The sequence below is a fragment of the Rhamphochromis longiceps genome, linkage group LG8, assembly GCF_057381845.1.
Source record: "Rhamphochromis longiceps isolate RC_006_pf linkage group LG8, R_longiceps_female_GT1.1, whole genome shotgun sequence".
Lineage (NCBI taxonomy): Eukaryota > Metazoa > Chordata > Actinopteri > Cichliformes > Cichlidae > Rhamphochromis > Rhamphochromis longiceps.
This window is the reverse complement of record NC_140564.1, coordinates 25,482,729-25,507,186: the sequence shown is the minus strand read 5'-3', so window position 1 is coordinate 25,507,186 and position 24,458 is coordinate 25,482,729. Positions and strand designations below refer to the sequence as shown.

The 24,458-nt window shown below is 38.1% G+C and overlaps 1 protein-coding gene across 2 annotated transcripts in view; it reads right to left on the bottom strand.

Moving 5' to 3' along the window:
- Positions 1–24,458, bottom strand: part of dock1 (dedicator of cytokinesis 1) — a 204,070-nt gene that overhangs the window by 39,312 nt on the left and 140,300 nt on the right. For both annotated transcript variants that reach the window (XM_085416710.1, XM_085416711.1), the window contains exons 28-33: positions 24,333–24,434; positions 22,463–22,557; positions 8,244–8,322; positions 7,163–7,263; positions 1,911–1,969; positions 1,068–1,216 (exon numbers count right to left, since the gene is read on the bottom strand). In XM_085416710.1, the coding sequence (XP_085272836.1) occupies positions 1,068–1,216; positions 1,911–1,969; positions 7,163–7,263; positions 8,244–8,322; positions 22,463–22,557; positions 24,333–24,434 (585 nt within the window). The remainder of the gene's footprint in view (positions 1–1,067; positions 1,217–1,910; positions 1,970–7,162; positions 7,264–8,243; positions 8,323–22,462; positions 22,558–24,332; positions 24,435–24,458) is intronic.

Genomic DNA, 24,458 nt, shown 5'->3' with positions numbered 1-24,458 from the left:
GACTACAATAGCGAGCAAAGAGACATTTGGAAAGTGCTGTGTTTCTTTACTATGATAGAAGTGAAGTACACATCACGTATTTCGGCAGCTCTCAGAAAACATCCCAAAGCTGAAAACAGCCTGTGAAATTTTATGACAGAACAGCTGTAACCAAATGGATTTCCTCATGCAGAAAGGCTTAATTTTGGATTGTAACGAGGCATACCATTAAGTTCCACTTACCATGGCTGTTGATAATCGCAGCACAACAAAATGAGATTTGCAGAATTACAAGTAAGCTGTGGGCTACAAAACTTCTTCCTTACTTGTGTTCTACCTTTGTATTCCTTTATTGTTTCGCTTCATCTAAAACCTTGTTTCCAATAAGCAAGAAACTCAGTTACATCTTTCCGAACTAAAGTTGGGAGGTGTGCACCAGTGAGTGAATACTTCATAAATTAAAATAATATTTCTTCATGTACCTGTCCAATGAATTTGAAGATTTTATCATCTACAATATTAATATTAGTAAAAGATGAAAAACTAAGAGCATCCAGAAAATATCTTGTAATATGTACTAAAAATAAGAAAGAAAGCCAACATCAATAGGTGCGATAATTAAAAAAATAAAAATAAAAAGTTTCTTTTTCCCATATATACATGTGTAGGTGTCTTCTATGACATAGCTGATTATACGCACTATGCACTGCATATACACACTCACGGGCCAAGTTATTAGGGACACCTGTTCAAATGATTGTTGATGCAAATATGTAATCAGCCAGTTGCAACAGCTGGCAATAACTCCATGCATTTAGGACTGTAGACACAGTCAAGACCATCTCTAGGGTATTTCAAAATTGCCAGTGAGTGCCACTTCTCTGGGTGAAAATGCCGTTTAAAGAACAAATCTTTAAAGAACGTTTCCAGCATCTTTAATCTGGAGGCTTAAGACGACAGGTCCAACTAGGTAGTAGAAAGATGTACTTAATAAATTGGCCAATGAACATGTATATTCATTTTCATCTTACATATAATCTTTTTTTTTAAGTAAAGATGAGCTGTAGTTCATGTTTTAAATGACACACCCGTTGGAAATGCATTGTGAAGTGGAACTCGCATTGCATCATGTCAAAGAAGATGGGGATGGTGGCCTTTCGCAGCTCGATCTCAGGAACTAGTGTCATCTCCAGGATAGGACCCACCATCTCCGGAATGAATTTTATCTTGTGGGGCCCTTTGAGAGGAAAGAAAAAAAAAAAGAGAGAGAGAACAGAACATGTAAGTGCAACCTAACTGCACAGCTCATTTGCAGAATTTAAATTTGACAGAACAAATAGCATAAGTGAGGTAACAAGGCATAGATAATCCTTAATCCAGATTTAACAGTTGCAGTTTCAAACAATAAGGAAATGTGTCTTCTGATGTTTAGCAAATCTCCTCTCATCACATCAGTCAAGCAGTAAATAAGTGAAAACCAAACACCTTGGTTAAAAAAAAAAAAGCAATGGGTATAATAAGGCCAGAAAATGAATCAATCGAATCTAGTGGAAAGCTCTAATTAGAATCAGAATCAGAATCAGAATACTTTATTGATCCCTGGGGGAAATTATTTAAGAGGATCAGATGGTGTGGGTTGCAATGAAACGGTAGACATGAATGCCAAAATCTTAACACTCCAATCCCTGTATACAACAATCTCACTCCACCGAGATCTGACTGCCGTGTCTCTCTCTTACTGCACAAAATAACACTAATTAACACACGACTGTTAACATATACCTTGCAGGATTGACATGTTACTTGGTTGGCAGATAATAATAAAGATAAACTGAGAAAACACTGCTTCAACAAGTAAATTCATGCATAAAAGGGATTTTATCAGTTGAAAGTGAAACATCGATAGCGACACATGGAATGAGCTTAGTTACCTAGATTGTACCACATATCCCTGATTTCAAAGCCAATCTGTCTTCTCATGTCCTGGTACCTGAAACACAAACAAGGTATAAATGTCACATTGGCTGTTGTAATATCCACAGAAGATGAGAAACTCGATATACGCAGTATAAACACAAACAGTTCTTTATGACTATTTCAACTGCCTAAAAAATGCAATATACTCCAAATTTAAATAGCGGTCCTGTTTCATCTGTGCCGTCCTGCGCCTGAGTCAAAGTCAGTGTTTGCCGTAGTATGAAAATGTGAACTGAATTGAGAGAAAGATCATGAAGGAGAAGTGAATAAAGTAAAATCAGAAGTAAACAGGCCTTCTTTAAAGTGTCCAGGTCACAGTTTTCAACATCAGCTGTGACAAAGTTAAAAAAGTACTTCATAGCCCTGATGAGGGCTTTTCGGTCTGATCGAGGTCCATATAGTTTATGCAGTGACCTAGCTTAACACAAAATAAATTTATCTGAAATATATAGTAAATAGTTTCCCACTCTCTTCCTGCAGGGAGCTGAATAAATCAATCTCTCTCATCTATGTCTGAATGATAATCGCTTCAAAAGCATAAAATTAGACTGTCATAATGAAATTCATAATGACACAGATTCATTGATCTGGGATCATGGTGAGTTAGTTTAGTTTTGTTGTTCCACAATGTTCTTTGAAATACAAACACACCCTAATGAGATGTTTCCATGCAAGTTCGCAACATACACAGAAGCTGACAGTAAGTTAGTCTGTCTTCTGCTCTCTGTACATATTTGAAGACGGGGAAAAAAAATCCAAGGATGATGACACAAGGGAAAGTGTTTGATCAAACAATCTTTGTTGGTGCTAGTATTTTTAGGTCGACTTTGTGTGTCAAGAGCCCTTACATAAAATAAAGATTTGCAGAAGAAGCTAGAAGGAGAGCTCTTGCCCTGACTCTTTGTCTAGCTTGTGCGTATTGTGGGCTTATAAGCTGATCAGCTCTGCCACGTCTGGGTCATGAACCAATCTTCATGGCAGTTTGGTGCCCGTCTTCGCTGCCTATCGTACTGTCCTTAGGTCACAGAAAGGACATATAGTGAAGTAAAAAGGACAGAGAGGAAAAGACAAAGCGTGAATGATGGAGACGCTAACAAGAGTGGAAACAGCAGGCAGAAGGGCAGAAAGGGTATTCTGAATCCGATCACCTGAATCAAACTGAATGGCTCTTGCTCCTTTGACAGACTGAACATTTCATAGGAGAATAAGCCAATCCTGAAACTGGTTTAAAAAAAAAAAAAAAAAAAAAGGCCTGCAGCATTTTCACAAATTTGGTATCAAAAGGTACCTTAAGTACGGATTCTGGTGACATCCCTACAACGTTCAGACCAACACAAGTAACTAATATACCGCGGCTCTGTTTGGATGCAATGCTAAACCATCATAGTATCTGCTTAACAATCCTGCGTGGTTGACCCCTGCTCTGATTGTTGGTATGAAAACCTGTGCTGCGCTGCCATGTTTTGTTTTTGTTTTGTTTTTTGGGGGGTGTTATATTTAAGCAAGAATCGAGATTTAATTGTCAAACAGCACTTGCAGATAATTACAGATCTCCTGGGGAATGTGGATAAAACAGAAAAAAATATATTGACGTGACTGAAACAAGATTGTGAGATTTGAAAAATAGCTGAAAGGTCTCAAATAAACTCAAAACCCCTCCTTGCCTAAGTAGAATATGGGTTCCATCTAAGTGGAGTTTGCATGTTCTCTGTGCATGTAAATGGTTCCTGTGGCTACTCCAGCTTCCTCCCATAGCCCAGTGACATGTACATTTGACTTACTGCTGATTCTTTCTTATATTAAATATATATCTTTATTAGATGTAGTAGATGTGGCAGTAGCAGACTTTGGACAAACTTTTTGTTTCAGACCTCCAGCTTTTCTGTGCATTTTGGATCAACCACAGCTAGCAAAAAGAAAACCATCTGGAGCTTGCCACTATTTGCTGACTTGATGTAAGCCTACATATTCACTGCCAAACAGCCTTTGAATTTCCAACCGTACACACTAATGTATTTTGACAGAATCCTGAAAAAGCAGCTGCATCACCTCTTTACACACTGGTTTGGGTCAAAACAATTTACCATACTTATTTGTTAAATGGTAGAGCCCGAGGATTAATCCTCACAGTTTTTGGCAAAGTTATAAAAATAAATCAATTTGCATTTTTATGTATCAGGTATTACATGTTTGACTGTTTTTGCATCTTGTTGGGGCTGAAATATAGTCCTGTGTATATCTGCGAGTATGACGGCTCACGGCTTGCATGAATCAGTCGTAGGAAGTGCGTTTCTGTTCCCACATATGGGCGTTCAGATGACTGTGCAGAAGGCAGCGTGTCCTCATTGCGGCTGAGACAGATGTACGGTGCTGTTCTGTCACACTCCTGTAGGCAGCGGACAGGCAGCTATGACTGTCAGCTGTCAGACCCTACAACATATACCTGTCAGCCAGGGGCAGAAACCTGTAGGAGAGGTTAACTAAGAATAAAACATTTGGAGAGAGACAGTAGTGTGTGACTGGGGGCTCCTTGTAGTTTGTGTTGTGTAATGTAATTGGGTCACAGGGCAAACATCAAGGCAGAGAAGAAAAAAAACAAAACAGTAGAGGTTGTGACTAAAATACAGAGAAAACAGATTGACAAGCAGAGCCCTATAAGGGCTGCTCAGCTGTGATCAAAGCTTGAAGCAAAGGAAGTGTGAGATATTCACAAAACCTGTCAATACGATGCTCCTTCTCCTCATCACTCAAAAGTGGCTATTATGACAATGACATTGCTGCATGCTCATTTATGAGTACATGTGTCTGTGTCTCCATGTTCTCTGCGTAAGTGCATATATTTCAAAGTAAAGGGGAAATGATGGTTAAAATTAATTGCACAGTTTCTGCCAATTATAGCCATTATTAAGACATAAACAAATATCAACAAGGATTATAATGGATTTTTAAGGTCAGACAAATAATTAACACCCTGTTTTATTGTGGCAAATTGTTTAAAAAAATGTCAATAACAATATTTTATTGTACAGAAAACTTAAATATTATTTTTCTCTGCCAAAGGATTCTATTATAGTTGTGAGGTTTTATCAGTTAAGTCAGAATGTATGCAAATTTGTTAGAAAATCACCGCAAATCTTGCTTTATTTATCACTTTTTACTATGTAAATATTTATTCTGATGTGTTTATGCTTTTATTTTGTAGTTTTAAGTCTGTGACTGACAAGTTGCTATGGTATCACCATGCAGTTTCCCCTCAAATACTGCTCAGGGTTCTTGAAAACAAGCCAAAGCCACAGAGGAATCCACAAAGGTGACGTCAGTGGCTACGTCCATCTTTTATAATCAGCAGCCTATGACTACAATGGGTGTTGGGAATGATGGTTGAAACTAAGAAAAATAAGACCCAGACTGCCATAGATATATTTATCCTCCCACTCAGGGCATGCAGACATGTAAGCTTGTTATCTGTGCCTCGGTGGTCTGAGTGTGAGAATGGCATTAGGATTACACAGGCTCCAGTAATGGAGCAGAACTTCACAAACAGCACTAGTAGATGTGTGATGCAGGGACAAAAAAAAAAAGCCAATGCAAAGTGCTAAAGAGCTGTGCTTCACAAATCTTTGATTTCACCCCTCTGCTCTCTGCTTCTGAGCAAGGCACAATAATTGGTATTGCAGGGAAAGCTTACAATTCAGCCACAAGCAGACAAGGATACTGGATGCAGAGAGGTAGAGGCTAAAAAAATTGAGCAGTAGGTGGAGGGACGGTGGAGAAAGAGAGTGTGCAGGTAGAGTTGTAAAGACTGTGGGAAAAAAATGACAATCCCGATAATATTCCTGTTTTTTTGCTTAGAACAAATCGAAAAAGACTTGGTGGGGGTGGCTTGGATCTTGCATTGTGTTTGGCTGTTGTGCTGCATAGAACATTGTTTATTATCTATTGGGAGTTCACCGCGGCCAATAATAAAGCACTGACAAACGAGCAGTCTGCCTGTCGGGCGTGAGCCAGCGTGATGTATATTTCAGTGTCAAAAGCTCCTCAAAATGAAGATGAGAGCCAATATGCGCTATGTCTGCCCAGAAAACATTTACACATTTGGATGCATTATCACAGTTTCTGAGAAACACTAATGTAGATGAATGGCTCTTTGTGGATAAAGGGAGCCGGATGAACACGAAATGAATAGCTCCCTGAATTTATAGCTGAAAGCACAATTAAGTAGATTTTAGAAGCAGTAAAAAGGTCTAAATTTCAAGGATTTAAACGTTCAGCTATTTAAAAATTATGGGCGGTATAATAAGACAATTTTATTTCGCCTTCAGTTTCTGTCTTCAACAAATGAAAAAAACCCCAGAAGAGTGATGACCTGAATATCGAACATTACCCAGTAACTACATTTTGAATGTAATATATGCCTCTTCCTAGCCTTGAAAGTTTTGCAATTTTACAACATGGACAATGTAAGAATAATTTAGTCTGGATGTTGTTCATAACGGCTCTTTCTTTCATGTAGCAGCCAACAGCAGGATAACCATGTTCTTACCATTAGAAATACTTTTTTTTGTGGTGGCAAAGGTGTCGCCAAGGTACAGTGTGCAAGAGACAAAGACTAATGACACCCACTGCCTCGCTCTGAATTCAACAACTGTTACCTGATTTTTGGGACTCTGTATTTGGGGGGCCGGAAGGGTAAACACTAGCTAATGTCCGACGTGACTGATTTGAACATTTGTATTCTTGCAAACAGCTCTGCTGGGTAATGTCGACAAAAGCAGCAGTACTAAAACAGCTTTATTAGGCCTGTACTGCCTCTGCCAGAACCACAGGAAGCCGTGTTTGCACATGCACTACAACCTGGAACATTTTTAGATATCACCCTGCTGGGATGTATGTGAGAAAGCACATGTTCAGATTGGTCAGAAATGGCTTTAAACCAAACAGCTACCCCAATATAAAGTCAATTAAGCCCATAGTTAAATATAAAAACTTAGGTAACTGTCAGGGGAAATGCCAGGTTTACCACGGTGTAAAATGCCCTGTTGTGCACTGCATGCGAGAGAGTTCAACACTGGACAATATCTGGGTGTGAAAATAGTTTATCTGATGAATTATACATAGTCTTGTCATGGTCATGCTGGGGAGGGAACTCGAGCTGTGCTGGTGGGAAATTAGGGCATCGTGTTTTTTTGAGAGTGTTCATTCTCACCTGTGGAAGATCTTAGCTCTTTTGTCACTTGAAAAGTTCTCTAGCTGCAATGACTCCTGGGTAAGGAAGGCCACAGCCAGATGAAAGTAGTTGTTCCACAGCTGACCCAGACACAGACGGAAAGACAGGAAGATTGCAGCAAAAGAATAGTTCAGAATGTCTGGTTACAGTTGTTCCAAAACAATAACAGTAACAGACTGGATTAAATAAATAATACAATATATTACAAAGTTTGGACATTTTTAAGAAATAGCTCTAACAACAGTCTTATCCAGTACTATGCTACGTGAGCAGGAAAGCATTGCAGTTTCATTACACTGCAATGTAATGATGAAATGGAATCTGTCCAAGTGGATGAAGAGGGCGCTGATTTAGGCCAACATCGTCTAGAGAACACACTACATCAGACAATGACAGAAGCTAAAGTGCAATGGTGTCTGGCTTTTTTTTTTTTTTTTTACTGCCAGCCCATGCATGAGTATAAAACACAACTCTTCATGATGTTGATAATTTCTAAATTCTCTTTGCCCAACCCATGTGCATTAAGCTATGGAGAAAACCCCACAGCTTTTTCCTTAAACCATAAAGAGGCCTCCGGCTCCAAATGCTGTATGCAATTAACAGTAGAAAAAGACTGTTACAATGACCAAGCTTTAAAAGCAAAGCTCACAGCAGTTCAGTTGTTGACAACATTAACATTTTTCCACATTTCAGACATTTAAAAAACAAGTAGAAAAAGCTGTTCAATTCCAGGGTGAGCAGGTTAAAATATTCAGAAATGCACATAAAATTGCTGGCCATTACAGGGTAATTGATGTTCCCTCTTCACAATTTTTATTTATTTATTTTCTTATGTCTGCTGCCTTCAGTGATCTTTTTCCAATTCAGAAAATCCAACAATGCGGCATCTCCAACAGCCCCAAGATAAAACTACAGGCTATAAGAAAAATGCCACAAAATTATTCCTAAAACTGTTGGGTAATAGTGCTTAAAATGTCAGTGCTGCCTTGTCTACAAAAAACATTATCTTGAGATGTGAAGTGCTGATATCAAGATATTTATTCAATGGTTCAGTTCCTACCTGTAGCTCGAAGTTGGTTTGATCCAGAAACTTCTTGTTCAACACGGCTGCATACTGACTGATGGCCCGTAGGAACACTCTGCAAAGATAAGAAGATTATGCTGGCTGTTTACAAAAAAGTTTTTCAAGAGTATAGAAGAAATGTAAGTAGCTTTTTACTGAAATTCAGCTTTCTAAAATTATTTCATAAAACTGCACCACCGAAAAAACATCCACCTGATTAAAATGATCAGCAATGCTTAACAACGAAAACATCTGAGAGAAAAAAAAGAAAGAAAAAAAAGAGGAAAGTGTTAAAAAAAATGCAGGATGCCCTCAACAAGTATGTATACTAGTCAAAAAAAATAAACACCAGATTGTGTTTGGAATAGATTTTAAAGAACATAACTATAATAACTATATACAGGATGATTAACATAAGATATGGCTTCTTCTGAAAGGGATGCAAGCTGTCACCCCTCTGCGAATAGACTGCACGTGTCTATATCTGGTGTTGAGGAATCGCTCTCCATTCCTGGATGAGCACAGACTATATAATGCAAAGGTCACTGGTTGTGGCTGTATCCATTGAACATGTCAATTTTCCCAGGTGCCTATCCAAACACATCCTTGGCCAGCCTTAGTGACAGACATATCACTAAGGGACATGAAAATGATTTCAAACTTGTATGTTACTTGTATGTGACATGCATTCTACAGTGGGGCAATAAAACTGAAAAGGTCATGCCCACTTTACTTGGAATAAAATAAAATAAAAAGCAGAGTAAGTAAAACGTATTTTAATGTGATGCAATTCATATTTGTGAATTATTTCTTCATCTGAGTTTTGCCTTCAGAAGTTACCTGTTGTTGCCCTACGTGCTGCGCTGGTCCTGAAACTCAGCATGAATTTAACATTGTTCACTGCAGAGTTACCCAATATGAACTCATTTGTTTTAAAGCTGTGACCACACAAAGAAAGAAATATTAACAGTATGCACTATCACGAAGAATGGATGTTTGCTCTTGTGAACAAATGTGTGCTTATAACAGAATAGCCAAGCAGGTTGAATCTCTCTCTCTGACAGACTGAGGTACAGTAGGCTAGAGGCACCGGTGAAAAAACATTTGATGAGTAGATCTTAATGAGAACACTGTCTGATGGGTTAATCCACTGTGATGCTGCAGAATTAAATGTTAATAACTTAAGTGGCATGAAGCTTTTAGAGGGGAATTATGACTGCTACTCGCAGAGTCAGAGGTCCATCCGCTATTTAACTTAATTTCCTGGTCGAACCTGCTACACAACAATGTGTGTACCATCTCTAAGAATTAGCAAGCAAGAAAAAAAAACAGTCTAACACAGCAAATTCAGTAATCTGGCTCATTTCATTTAGGGTTTTCCAAGCTTAGTCCTTGTTTCAGCTATTGCGAGCACAATTACAAATCAATAAGACAACAGCAACAGCTGATTGCCTGCAATAGTGGATGAAGATATATCAGATTGGAATAAAAATGGCAAGGTGAAGCAAGGACGATTGTTATGCCACTTGAGTGGATTGCATCAGGGTTTCATGAGCAGACAATAAAGCAGCATTAAGATGTAACGCTCGTGTAACTGACACTGGCAGGTAAGCAGACATCTGCTCCACAGGCAGCCCCGAGAGAGCCTTCTGCTTTTGTCATTGTCCAAGCTAAATCCTTACTGGAACTGGGTCTCATTGTGGGAATTAGCAAATCCACATCCATTAGCTGCTTCTGACTTTAAAATTCAGTTCTGTGGCAGTAAGAATCTTTGGGCTGGAAGGTCGAAATTTCATTGCTGTACAGACCGGGCCGGGGTTTCCCACTGCCCCAAACAGCTGACCTTGAACAGGAATAACCATCACTGTTAAAACAGCAATGTTCTACGACCCGGGGTATTTTAAAGTTATACAATATTCATGTTCCACATTTATCTCCATTGGTGACTAAATGCTATCTGGGGCTGATGTGTGATACACATTACGAGTGACCTTAATCATTAGCTGGAAAGGTTAACTGTCATTGAACACCTTTGGATATGCCATTAGAAGTCCATTTCTTTGGCTCTCTGCCCTCTCAGAACACCCCCGCCATCTCCTAAGCACTGAGACAGCCTATTACCACCCTGTCTGCACGAGCACATGCACCCTCTCTGCACACCTCACTCAATTTTCTGCAGCTGTGAACATGCCAATATAGTTGATACACTTAACACTGGACCAACGCTAAAATGGCTTTTCTTCCATTGCATGTGTGGGCAAAGAAAACACTTAGTGCTTAATGCTTTTGGCTAATTTATGACATTATTTTGTAGATTACTGGGGAGCCCCCATTTAAGCTATTAATTTAAGTGAAGAATACTACTGTATAAACAAAAACAAAAAACAAGCGCTTATTAAACATTTATGGATTGCCCCGTTAAAATAACACAACTTAAATGTTTTTTTCCCCCTTTTCCATATGTATTTCTTAGAGGCTTGCAGCAATAACTAATGCAACTCAAAGTTGCATGGGTTATTAGTGACACATTTTCCAATTAAACTCAAGAAAAAGCCAGACTGGAGTGTTTAAATGGATGCCTACAGGCACAACTACAGCCCTACATGACCTATATTTGCATTACACCAACTACATATTAGTGGGACAACAAGACATGGTAATTGCAAATTTACTAATCACAGGCTGTGGTTTGCATTTAATTTTGATGAAGGTGAGTTTATAATAGGTACAGGGCATGAAATATCCTAAACACCACATCTGCCGCTTTGTAAACATGAGTGATGTAGCAAACAGTTGTAAACGCTGGGTCAAACGACAAAATAAAATACGAATATCCGGGATCTTCATAGTTTTCAGCAAAATATGGCTCGGCATGCAAAAACGCAGTTGTGCCCAACCACTCCTTTTTGATCTCCCTTTCTGATCAAAGCTTACCTTCATGTTTCCACTACACCTGCATGATGATCCAGGGAATATGAAGTTTCTTGGGCTTGAAACGTGATTAAATCGTACTAACGTATGCTAACATGAACTGCTTCCCACAAACAAGTTCGCACAATATTGTAGACTCCACTATCTAAAAACCTATTTGAAGCCACCAGTCTGCCTCTGCACAGACATATAATTGGCTTTAACGAACAGACAGGACAGTTCCTCTGTGAGCACATCCTGCCATTAATTAAAGTGAAAAACCTAATGAGGTGGATGAAAATAGAATATACTCTCCCTCACAGTGGGTTCTGACTAAGACACTCCTGACTAAGACCATTTCAAAGAAGATTAAAGGAATTTAGGCCTATTTTCTTTAGTATTAAGTGTGTGTCTGTGTGTGTATTTTATATATATATAGTGACATTAAAGATATGAAATATCTAACTATAATAAGATAATGGTCCTTAAAAGGAAATGTGATAGAGTAATAAAATCTCATCTCTGTCTGTATTTCAGTTAGTCAGTGAAGAATTATTATTCATAAAAATGAGTAATTTCTGTACAGTCTATAATTAATTGCCATATTGATTTCAGGGAATATCCTTTGTACCGACACAGCAATCGGAGTGTGAATCATGAGTGTCTGCATAGTACCATTAAGTGTAAATTATACCATCTGTTGGTCTGTTGTGCCACAGCTTTTTTTTCCTAATCTAAAAAAGAAAAAAAAGCCAAATTCTTGTAGAAGAGCTTTGGCTGATTTAAAAAACAGTAATGGTCAGTCATTAAGCAACAGAGAGAAACAAAATGAAGACAGACAGTGACAAACCAGTCCTTTATAACTTCATTACAAATACAATACAAACAATGGTGATTTGCATATACACTACTACTAATCAGTGACTTGTGTCTTTACTTGGCTAAGAACTTATACTTTTCTTGGAATACTGCTACAACTTTGTAATTCCTATAAAACAGCTGGTCCTTTTGCTTTTTTTCCCATTTTTTTCATGTTAGGCTCAGTAGGGAAAATCAGGGTACCTCTAATCATCGGCAAAAGAACAAAAAACAAACAAACACAAAAAAAAACAAAACACAAGACCTCCTTAACTTCTGCTTAGGAAGACAAAAACATCACTAACTTTTTAATTAGGCAGCGCAAGGGCAACACAGCACCTCCTACACAGTCATTTTGATACAGTACACATACTGTATCATTATAATAAATATGGTCCATCAAACTGTCAGCGTCAGAAAAATACCCCCATTACTGCTGAATGATGGATGTGCTGTACATTTCAGCAAAACAGAGGATTTGCTTTTTATGCCATTGTTGCCTTTAAAAAAATAACAATCAGGTAAGTTCCTGCAGCTGTGATACAATGACTTGAGCTCTGTCAGATGATCTGCAGCACAGACACCTAGCTTAGGTGCTAATGAGAATTTATCAGCAGATCATGCTTGGTAATTGAGTTCAAAGAGCATCGCCGATAATGATCATGAGCTATTTGCATAGGTTTGCTGAATAGACGGCCTATCTGCCTGTGCTCTGAGATAATGCAAGGTCAAAAACCTTCATTATCTGTCCAATTAATTAAATTAGATTACCTTTATTTCACATACCTGATATAATATCAGATCTATTTAACTGTCATTATATTTTAACCCAATTTTCTCTTCTGTGTGACAACTTCTCCTCTAATGCAAAGTGCAGCTGACTCTGGTTAAAATTGATGTCCTTTCCAATAGGTTGTCAGAAACCAAACAGCTCACCCTAGGAAAGCTTTAATGACTCAGAAATATCACTGGGGTGAGTCAAAGTATCGCTATCATGTGTTAGACCTTACATTCAGAATGAGGGAAAAACTTTGCCACTCCATTTGAATGTTTAAACCACTTCTCTAAGAAACTCTTAAAACTACAAGGATAATGGTGTAAAAAAAAAAAAATCAATGCATCAAATATAAAACTCAAAATCTGGATTCACAAATCTGAAGTAGTGACTTGTAATTGCCTGAAAATGTTATAAAATTTGTCATAATTTCAAGTTCTAACAATCAACAGCTAATCAAATGAGAATTAGAAATATTACAGAAGTAATTAAAAGCCTTGACCCAGCCCTCATTTCTTTATATTTTAAACGCCATTCTTTATTGGGATTTCTAAAGTGGTCTAAATACAAGGATTTTTAAATTTTATTTATTTTTGTGAATCCACTTGACATTGACCTATGAATCATTCGAGCAGACTCAAAAGATGAACCACCTGCTGTATCTTTAGACATTTCTTTCTTCAGGAGTGGAGAAGGATTTTTTTGTTTTGCTTGTTGTTTACTTATTAAGCCTTTTGTATCAATAGGTAACTTCACATCTGAGCAGACAAGTATCACATGTGGAGTTCCCCAAGGTTCCATCTTGGGACCCCTTCTGTTTAACATCTACATGCTCCCACTGGCACAGATTATAAATAACAACAAAATAAACTATCACAGCTATGCAGATGACACACAAATATATATCACAATGTCACCAGGAGACCGAGGCCCTGTACAGGCTCTTGGTAAATGCATTGAGGAAATCAATGACTGGTTGTGCCACAATTTTCTCCAGCTAAACAAAAACAAAACTGAGGTAATAGTCTTTGGCACCAAAGAAAAACGATTACAGGTCACCAGAGAACTTCAATCTATACATCTAAAAACCACAAACCAGGCGAGAAATTTGGGTGTAGTGATGGATGCAGACCTAAACTTAGAAAAACACATTAAGACAATAACAAAGTCAGCTTACTATCACCTCAAGAATATATCAAGGATAAAAGATCTGATGTCTCAACAGGACCTGGAAAAACTAGTCCATGCATTCATCTTTAGTAGGCTTGATTACTGTAACAGCATCTTTACAGGTCTACCTAAAAAATCAGTCAGACAACTACAGCTCATTCAGAACTCTGCTGCTCGAGTCCTCACTAAGACCAAAAAAGTGGACCACATCAGTCCAGCTCTGAGGTCCTTACACTGGCTGCCTGTCCGTCAGAGGATAGACTTTAAAGTTCTGATGCTGGCCTATAAAGCTCTGAATGGTTTAGGACCAAAATACATCAATGACCTCCTGACCCAGTATGAACCATCCAGATCCCTCAGGTCATCTGGATCCGGTCTTTTATCAGTTCCCAGAGTCAGAACCAGACACGGAGAAGCTGCATTCAGCTTTTATGCTCCTTATATCTGGAACAAACTCCCAGAAAGCCTCAGATCAGCTGAAACACTCAGTTTATTTAAATCCAGGTTGAAGACTCACCTGTTCTCAGCTGCATTTGAATAAAGCACCAAATCCACACTTTAAGCTTAAATTTCAAAACTTACATTTAACTACTGATTTTATCTACTGTTCTGATTTTATCTGTTTTGATTTTATATACTGTTGTTTGTTTGTTTGTTAGTTAGTTAGTTTATTTGCTTGTTTTAATCAATTTTAAATCATGCTTTTTATTTGTTCTTGTTTCTAATGTCTCTGTAAAGCACTTTGAATCACCTTGTTGTTGAATTGTGCTATACAAATAAACTTGCCTTGCCTTGCCTTGCCTTAAAAATTGTGAGGCAATTGGACAAGTGAAAGGCAAAAGAAGAAGTGGCAGGCCTAAAATACTATCTACATTAGTCAAACAGTATCTGAAAGTCATGTCCTTAAAAAACAGGAAGAACTGACACATGACCTGAGAGATGTCATTATTGAAGCCTGGGGAACTGTTCCTTTCCTTTAAAGAAATTAGAAAGCACAGTGTCTGTGAGCTGAACTGAAATCATCCTCTGACCTCCAGGAAAAAATAAAAGCCTCTTATAACTTTATTTTATTCATTTATTTATGAATGAAAAGCACTGTGCTTTGAATTGACAGCATGTGCATGTGCTATTCATACATATGTCACAAGGACAGTATTAAGAAACTGGTACAGAGTACAGACTAAGTAAATGTTTGATCTGATGGAGGGAGATATTTGTGTTCTCACATACAGCGCTGCCAGGTTACTGTTGAGAAAAGTTCAGGGGTGCAGTTTATGTGTGAAAGCAGCTTTAGTTTAGTGTGACAAACTGAAATATGGCCCTCATGGTGCTATCAGATAAAAAACTCAGTGTTTAAAGATCTGTCTGGATGAACTCGCAGGCCAGTGAGGGCCTGTCTGTTATGCAAATAATGTGATAAAAAGCTGCAGTCCCTTTGACTCTGCAGCACCAGGCAGTATGATGTTAGTGTTGTAGCAATCAACCATGCAGCAGCCTATAAACACAGAGACCTGAGATGTAACAACGACAGCATGCGCTGCCTTTCATCCGGGGGAAAATTTTGCAAGGAGGTGAGAAGATTACTAATGAGGTAATACAAGCAGGATTCAACAGAACTCCAGACACTGGTGAGCACAGAAACTTTGTGAACTGGGGTCAGGCAGTGTTGGCAAAGTTCATGTTGAGCAATGATGAGATAATGAGGCACAGTTAAATTTCTCAAATGAGTCATGAAACAATTATAACGGATTTTAAAAAGCAAACTTTTTCAACATTTTGGCTTATTTTATGGTTTAAAAACTACTGATATGCCTATATAGATAAAGAAAATTAGATGAAACCTTAAATGCTTCTCAGGCCACAATGTTTCACTCAGTATAAAATACTGACTGATCTGAAATATATGTTCCATAAGCGTATCAGTGTTTTAAAGATGACATGGGGCCTGGGCATGTTAGCAGATGGGCATTCATGCTATGGGTACGCTTTTAATTGATGCTGAGTGCAGTGTGCAACAGGGCTCGTTTGAATGCCAAAATAAATACACATCATTAAATGAGGCTATTAAGTTTGACATATTGTTGATCTAAAGACAGAAGTAATTGTGCGAAAGGCGCAGTCGTCGGGTGTACTACAAACACGTCAGTTATGTTCTGAGAGGACAGACATAGATGAGGTGCAAAAACTGGCCTGGGCAAAGGCTGATCATCGAGCAGATACACACAAAGTGCCAGACATCAACACAAACTTCAAATAGTGTACTCTGACTGATGTGTGAGAGTGGTGTGCCTGACATGTAAACAGTAAATCCTTGAGTGTATATCAAGATGTAAGATCACCTTACAGTTTTTAACGCATAGAGCAGTATAACATTATGCAGTACATCAGGCAACGCTATATCATGAAACCATATGTAATGACACCGCAACAGATTGTAGATGTCATTAATTCTAAACTGCAAATGAGGAAGCAGACAAAAACCAAACATCGGAGAGTGACTGCGTAACTTCCACAGATTTAACAAAGCGGCATGGTTTGAAAGCTATGGAAAGGTCAGACCTTTCTTTTCAGCTGACAACACTAATGCTGTGAAAAAGAGTGTGGACAGGGTGTTTGGAAGGTCTGGTATAAAACATCTATGTAACGACATACACTGGAAGATTTATTCACCAACTGCTTTTACTTTGTAAAAAATCTTCTTTGAAATTGCATCATACTATTAACTAAAATGACCAAAACAGTGAAGATTATAAAGAGATTACTGTGCTCAAGACCACTTAAACATTTTCAAGAAAGTCTGGCTCTGTGAAAGCAAAATGTAAAGAAACAAGGGATGGCTCAAGACTTTTGCACAGTGTAGTCAATTGGAAAAATAAAGACAGTGCCAGGTGTGACAGGTGTGAGCTTTGTCTTTAAAGACAGAAACAGCATCCTTATTTCAAGGCTAACAAAAATTTCAACAACTGCTGAAACTGACTAAGGGATGTTTTAAAAGAACCCTAAAATTTCTCTGCAACTAGACCACAATCAATTCAGAGGTTTTCAAATAGCATTCGTTAAATAAAATTGTCTTTACAACAAGAAGATTTCAAATCAGACACCCTCAAAACCACAAGAACTGTTATTTTATTTGGTGAGTGCTGATTTATACATGGGGACAAAGGCGACAACAACATCAGTTTCAGTCTTTTTAAAGCCCTTCATCCTTCTTCCCATAGACCTGCCCTCAAGGACTAGGATTAGTCTTTAGTCATTAGTCAACTCCAAATGGCAACCATCCAGCTCCAGAAACCCGATCCTAATGAGTCTGTGTGATGGAGTAGGTTAGAGTTAAGGAGCTGCTTCTTTAACTTGTTGAGGCTTTCATCTTTTCATCTGCCTTGCAAGCTTCTCAAAAAACCCATTCATCTCAAAGTACTATTCTTAGTCACAATTAACACAACGCCACAAATCGTTGGTCTTATTTTGTGGAATTAACTTTTGAGAAGTCCATCTAATGTTAATTCAAATCACAGCATTAAAATATGATGGAAGTAGCCCTCTGAGACATGAAGGGTATATCATATATTCAATTGTGTGTTGCAAAAATACAGAAGACAGTTTGGTTTTATCTATATACAATGCCCTTTAAAAATGTAAATAAATATATATATATAAATATATCAATTGATTTAGCTATGGCTCTGAAAAATATATCACCCAATTTGTTAAATATGTTTTTGTTGTTGCAGTAATTAGAGAGTTTAGAGTGTTTAGAGAGTTTTTTTTGCAGTAATTACAGCTGATCAACAATTTTTACTCAATCTGTTCTCAATCAAGTCTTCTGGTTGCTTCAACATTCACAGCTGTTCAAGTGCTGTGTCTTACAGCTGAAAAAAACACTGCCAGTGCACATTGTTCTGGACGTGATTCTCATCTCATTAGTGGTGCTATCACGATGTGTGGAGAAGAAAGAGCTGTCTGCTGGTGCTGGTGAGCCACATGCTGAATGCGGCATGTGCAAACTGCTCAGGAACCAGCGGTATATATTGTATAAAAGTCTTGAGCCACCTAATTTCTTTCTATTTATAAAGAACTTAAAAGTTAATGTTTGGTATGACCTCCTTTATTTTCTGCTGTAGATAGTTTTTTCGGCTTTGCCACTTTTGCCATCGAGTTGTCCATCTTCCTTTACTTTTTTAAAGGACACACTGCACACCAACATCCAAAGACAAAATTGGAAAAAGACATTCAGAAAGCCAGGAGATCTACTGCTTAATGACAGGAAAGTCAGGGTCCTTAGAAACAAAACAAAAAATGAGGGGTGGCTCGAGAGTTTTGCACACATTTTCAAGCACTTGACAAAACAGCAATAAAGTAATTTTTTTAAAGGTCTATTTTAATATGAATGGCAAATTAAAGCACTTTATTCCTTATTTTAGTCATGGTAAACCTATGGATAGATATCACCATAATCTTCAGTTGCCCTCAGGACTAAAAAGCTCAAATATCACAAGGTAATTGTTCTGAAGTTATGACACATTCACTGCATATTTTAATATCACCTTTATCATTAATCATTCCCAGAAGCAGCAGGAAGCTTTTTCAGACAAAAAGTTCTAATAGACCCACTGCACATAACCTGCCAAAGTAGCAGACTGACAGAGTTAAAAATGAACTAGTGAATAAAGCTGAAGAGAAAGACTTTCTTTGTTGAGATGTTGGTGGAGACCAACAGACAGCTATAAGGACATAAAATAAATGAGTTCTGCTGAACTGGAAAGTTGTTTCATGTCGACTGATAAATAAAAGGCAACGTCAAATTACTGTTGTGTTAACAAAACCAATCTGACAATGATTCTTGGGTTTTTAACTTTAAAAAAAAAAAGGTTTTTCTGTGAGATCTTCTGGCTTAAAATGGCTTCTCTTAGAAATTCCACTTAACCCCTACCCCTCTTGTCCTCTTGGAAGTTTTTCCTTAGAGTTGCTGACCCACTATTACTCATTCAAGTCATCAAATGAGCCACAGTGTGGAAAAAAAGCCATGGGTCATTACTGTCCACGGGGCCAAAGTGTGAAACCCCTGTAAAGCAGGTGGTTATGGTTTAGCTGTCAATGTAAGTCCATGGTCACTGAGGTCACATGAAGTTGTAAATGTTGGTGGAAACAACTAGAAAGGGATCAAATGAGTGCTCCGAAGGCTTGGTGCTATAAGCCACTACCTCTGCTTACAGTGAATATAGATGGTCTCTTTTTGTTCATCAAAAGGTGTCATCCAAACAATGAATGGTAATTTTCTGCATCTTTCAAATGTGGATACGTTTTAGATACTGTGGGGTAGTGGGCTTATGGAACAAGACCCAGCAGCCACTAGCCACTGTGAGCTGATGAAGAACTGTGAGCTACCAGTTGTATCCCTATTGTTGGCAGATTCATGCCGTGTGCAGCATAATTCAGATCACAGTTTGCAGAATGATTTAAAATGGCTAGTTATGAATGAATATGATAGTGGCTTGTTTTCCTAAACTGTCTGACCTGCACTATTAAACTATAATTAACCCCAGTAACAAAAGTTTTAATCCACCAGGACTGAAATCTGCAAGTTTATTTGTTAAAAAACACAAAGTAACTTCAGAACACAGATCGAGATAAAGACATGGTTCAAAGTTTGTGGAGGATGTTATGAATTTAGTCTGTCTTTAATCCTGTACTCAGAAAAAGAAAACAAAAAAGGAAGGGCACATGAGGTATACCAAATACTCCCTTTTCTGTTAGATTGTTAATGTAAAACATTTACAGCTCTCTTATGTCACCTTGAGTTCTCAGTGTGAGGAGCAGGAAAAAAACATTGATCAAACACATTCTGGAGGATGGCGACAAATAAAAGAGTTTTTCTAATTTGCGGCAAAGCTAACACCTGCAGTATTCAAACAGACTCGAGTATAAAGACTGTGAGATCAGCCAGACATTGACAAGCTTATTTTTCATTGAGCTGAACAGCAATTTAACTCCAGCAAGTGGCTGAATATATAAACTAGTATTCAGAATTAATCTCTTTCCAGCTATTTGCTAACAGGCAAAAGCTTGTTGGGTAAGATTCTGCTGAGGCAGGAGACTGAGTGTGAATCAAAGATTCAAACGCGTGCTACAAAGTGTGATCTTAGATTCAATTGCTCAGTGAAGCTCCTCACACCCCCAAAGCTGTTCCGAAAAGTAAAGGATCACAATCGGTATGGAGTGTGTGAATAAGCTTGTGAGACCAACACACCATGGCGTCGACTGCTGGTGTGCTTTGCGTGTGGCTCAGTAGGGTCCAGCACTGAGTTATTCCCTGGTATTTTTGCTCAGGTTAAAGCAGAACAGATGTGATTTTCACATCTGCGGGATACCGGGGAACACGCTCATGAAGCTATGCCAAAGACTTCAGCAATGTGACTCAGGTGGCAGACAATGTCTGTTCTGAATTCCAAAAGGAATCTGGCTTGCAGCAATCCGACGGACTAATGAAAGCACAAGAATCTAAATTGAAAAGCAATGCAATCTCTAGTCAAATGTCCTCGCTGGCAATGATGTTGGAATGGTTTTAGAAAGATTGGGCAGGGGGTGAAAACTGCTCACAGTAAACTAGAGGTTGCTGCTATGAGCTCTGCACCTGCCATAAATGGCCACTTTCAAGGTGCCCAAAAGGATTAAGCTCGAAGCATTGCTATACAATTCTGTTTGTGTGAGATGCATATTACCTTAAATGCTTTTAAAAACTGGTATTTTTGATGGCATTGTGGAAGAAAGTACAAACTTTCGCAATTCTTAAAACAGTTGGGATGCTGTGTAAAATGTTAATATATGTTAATATAAACAGAATGCAATGATCACTTAAGATAGAAAACATGTTGAATGTTTAAAGTGAGGCATTTTACTATTTCATGAAAAATATGAGCTCATTTGGAGTTTAATGACACCAACACATCTCAAAAACATTGGGATGGGGCCACCAAAAGGCTGGAAAAGTAAAAGAAACAAATGGAGGAAGATTTTTCAGCTAATTAGGTTAATTGGCAAGAGGTCAGGGAGATGACTGGGTATAAAAAGCAGATCTTGGAGAAGAAGATTTTAACAGAAGTGAAGATGGGCAGAGGTTCACCAATCTGCAAAAAACTACATCTACAAATTTTGCAATAATTTCAGTTTCATGTTTAATGATGTACCACTGACATGAAGTATCTCAACATCCACAAATAAAACTAATAATAAAATGATTCCAGGAAACCTGGAAAAATCTCTGTACACAAGGGACAAGACTGAAAATCAGTATTGGATGATCTTGATCTTTGGTCCCTCAGATTACATAAAATGACAGAGGTGGGTTGCTAAGTCCTACAGAGCTCCAAAACGTCCTCTACCACTGATATCAGCACAAAAGCAGAGGGAAGCTCCATGCATTGTGTAGGTGGCCCGTTTTGTGCATGTGGTGTGTAAGATTTTAAAGGTTGTTTTCTGAAGCTAGAACAGGTAGCTAGTTAGCAGATGAATTACAAAAACATTATCCTGGTGGAAAAAAGTGAGTCCAAACCCACTTTAGGCACCAGGCTGTAAACATGCTGATTTTTGCTGTGAGGATTTCACCAAGGGGCTCTACAGGGATCAGCTTACGTTTCAAGCCAGCATCAAGAAGCCATCCGAGGAGAACGGCAGATTTTGGCACATCTGCATTGGCTATCATCTCTCTAACTACGCCTTTTGTTTCTTGTCTTTTTGTTTCCCCTGTCAGTTGGGACTCAGACAGTATTATAATGCTAAATTTAGCAGAGTAATCTGTCCATGGGGAATTTGAATGTAGAATTTAACCAGCGATCATGATAATACATGAATGATGGTGGAGAAGGGAGAATTTTCTTTGTCAAAAAAAAAAAAAAGAAAAAAGATTCAAGCATTTCATCTGGCAGCTGTTTTGGTATCACTGTATAATAGAGCTCAGCAACTCATTCTGATGTCGTGTTTTTTTAAAAGTGAATATTTTATATAAATTAAAAAAGAAAAACCTAACTGTTGGCTATGCTGACTTTCCTTATTTAAAAAAATCACTAAGAAATCCCCCAAAATATACAAAGAACTCTAAACTTAACTGAAAGCTACAGAAAAACCCCACTACTGACTAAACTGCAAAGCATCTAACTTTGCTTTAAATTTTTAAAATTGCATTTAAAAAAGGTTTGCATCAATAACCCAGAAGCCTGCTGCAGAACAGCACAAAAAAAGCAGAGAGATTCTGAGACTAAGTTTGGAGATTAGCAGCGTATACCAGAGCATCTATAATTCATGTGATTGTTTGCGGCTGCGCTGACTGCTCATCTGATTGCTACACTGCTGAGGCCTTGTGCCGATATTTGCATGAAGAGAAAAACATTTGAAAATATTCATACCCGCTTCCGACTGCTGTTCCTTAGCAACCGTAGTGAAGCGAGTTGAAAGCAGTATAGTTTATGGTTTGTGTTTGCGTGTGCATTTCCAGCAGTGTCGTACTTACTTATTTTGCATCATGTTCATTATGATCCAGTCAGAGGGGTAGACATTTTTTCCAATGAGATCTTTGAACATGATAAATGTTTCCATTAGGAAATCCTGTGAAAGAGAGAAAGTTTTCAAAATGAGAACTGCTATTCTTCCTACTTCCAAGATAAGAGTAATCTGAAATGAACGGTTTGTCGTCCGTGGCTTTCAGGCAGAAACGGGTTTTAGATTCGTTTTAAAGGTCAAGGTGACTCGTGTATTTCTCTTTTGCAGGTAGCACACAAAACTAATAATCCAGTATTTTGTTAATATTACACAACTAATATTCATCAGATATCTGGGTAACACCTACAATGACCATTACCATTTAAAACATAGCATTAGTCATATCTACTCTGTCTGCACTCCCTAACTTTACATGTTTTAAGGGTTACAAAGTCACAATTAAAAGGCATCACGCACTCACCACTAAGATTATTGGATTCACCAAATATAAGCCAATCACATGGGAGAAACTCAATGCATTTAGGCGTGTAGACAGGCTTAAGTATTTCACAAACTGCTCATCTTCTTCCACACACATCCGTCTCTAGGGTTTACGTAACTTCATTTGTTGCTTATTTTATGTACTGCCTGTTAATATCAATTTAAAAGCAATTCCTACTACTGCTTTATATAGTTTCTTTGTTTTTTTAAAAATTATTGTTTGCATGACAGTTTAACATCACCAGGGTTGCAGCAGAAAGAACATGGGCTGAAATAGTTGTACAAGCCTTGAAAATACATCAAATAAACCCATTGATGTAATGGAATACACGGCTGTAATTACGTTTAGCTTCACTGTGCTTTATTGGTGGGCCAGTGATATTGATAAGCCTATTAACTTGCACCATCAGCAAATTCTTTTTTTTGTTTCAGGTTACAGCTTTCTTCTCCGGAAGGAATAACCAGCGCTACACAGCTGTGCATGTTTACTATTGCCATCTGGTGCCGATGTCCCTTTTTATGAGTCTTACCAAATTAATTGTGATTACAATTGTTATGTTCAGTGACGCCACACAACAAAAAGATATCCTCATCTGGGCTACAGCCAGCATCAGGATCTATAAGTGACCCATAGCCGAACCATCTTCAGGTACCACAAACCTGCAGAAAGATTCACGTTCATTACAGTGATTCCTTACCCTGCTATGGGAACTGGATAAGGAGTCCCAAACTGGATTTTCTTCTAAAATCCACTGAAAATATTACATTTAAGCCTCAATAAAAAAACAAAAAGCAAAACATGCAATTAAAATAAATAGTGCTTTTAAGAGAGAATGGGATGTCAGTGCATGCCAACTCAGTCACACGAGTACAAAAAAAGTGATTTTTCAAATTACAAGCAATGCCAACGTATCTGTCAGTGTGCGTTTTATAAAGCTTCACCTGACTCAGATTCGTGTTCATACGATGAAAAAATCTCCAAAGAGCAAAAGCAAACAGAGTGGAGTAACTGAATGCTAATCTGGCAGGAGATAGGAGAGAAAGGCTGCTTTGAGGGCAGAATTATTCTGAGCTGAAACCCATAACCTCTGCGAGATTTATCCCTCCTCCACAGCTTGTTGGTTGCAACAAGTGATCATTTTCCCTCAGGAGCTACTATCACCAAGAGGAAGTGCAATACATGTATCGGCCCAAGTGCAAGGACTAAGAAAAATTCAATTTCATACTTTATTGCAAAAGAAATTGTATTTTTTCCTCTATAAAAGCTCTAATCTGACTTTTGATTTCTAGATAAGACAGAGCAAAATCATTCTGAAGCACAGGCAAGTATTTTAAGTTATAAAACGACAATGTGGCCTGAAGATCCAGCAGACACAGAAACACTGACAGAGTGTACTTACCACTACATCACTCCTTATCTTGCCAAAGGTGCTGATCAGATGAGCATAATGATAGTCGTCCATCTGCCTCAGTACGCCAGTCATGCTGGCCACGAAGCTTCCCTGGAGAAGAGAAAGTAGTGCATT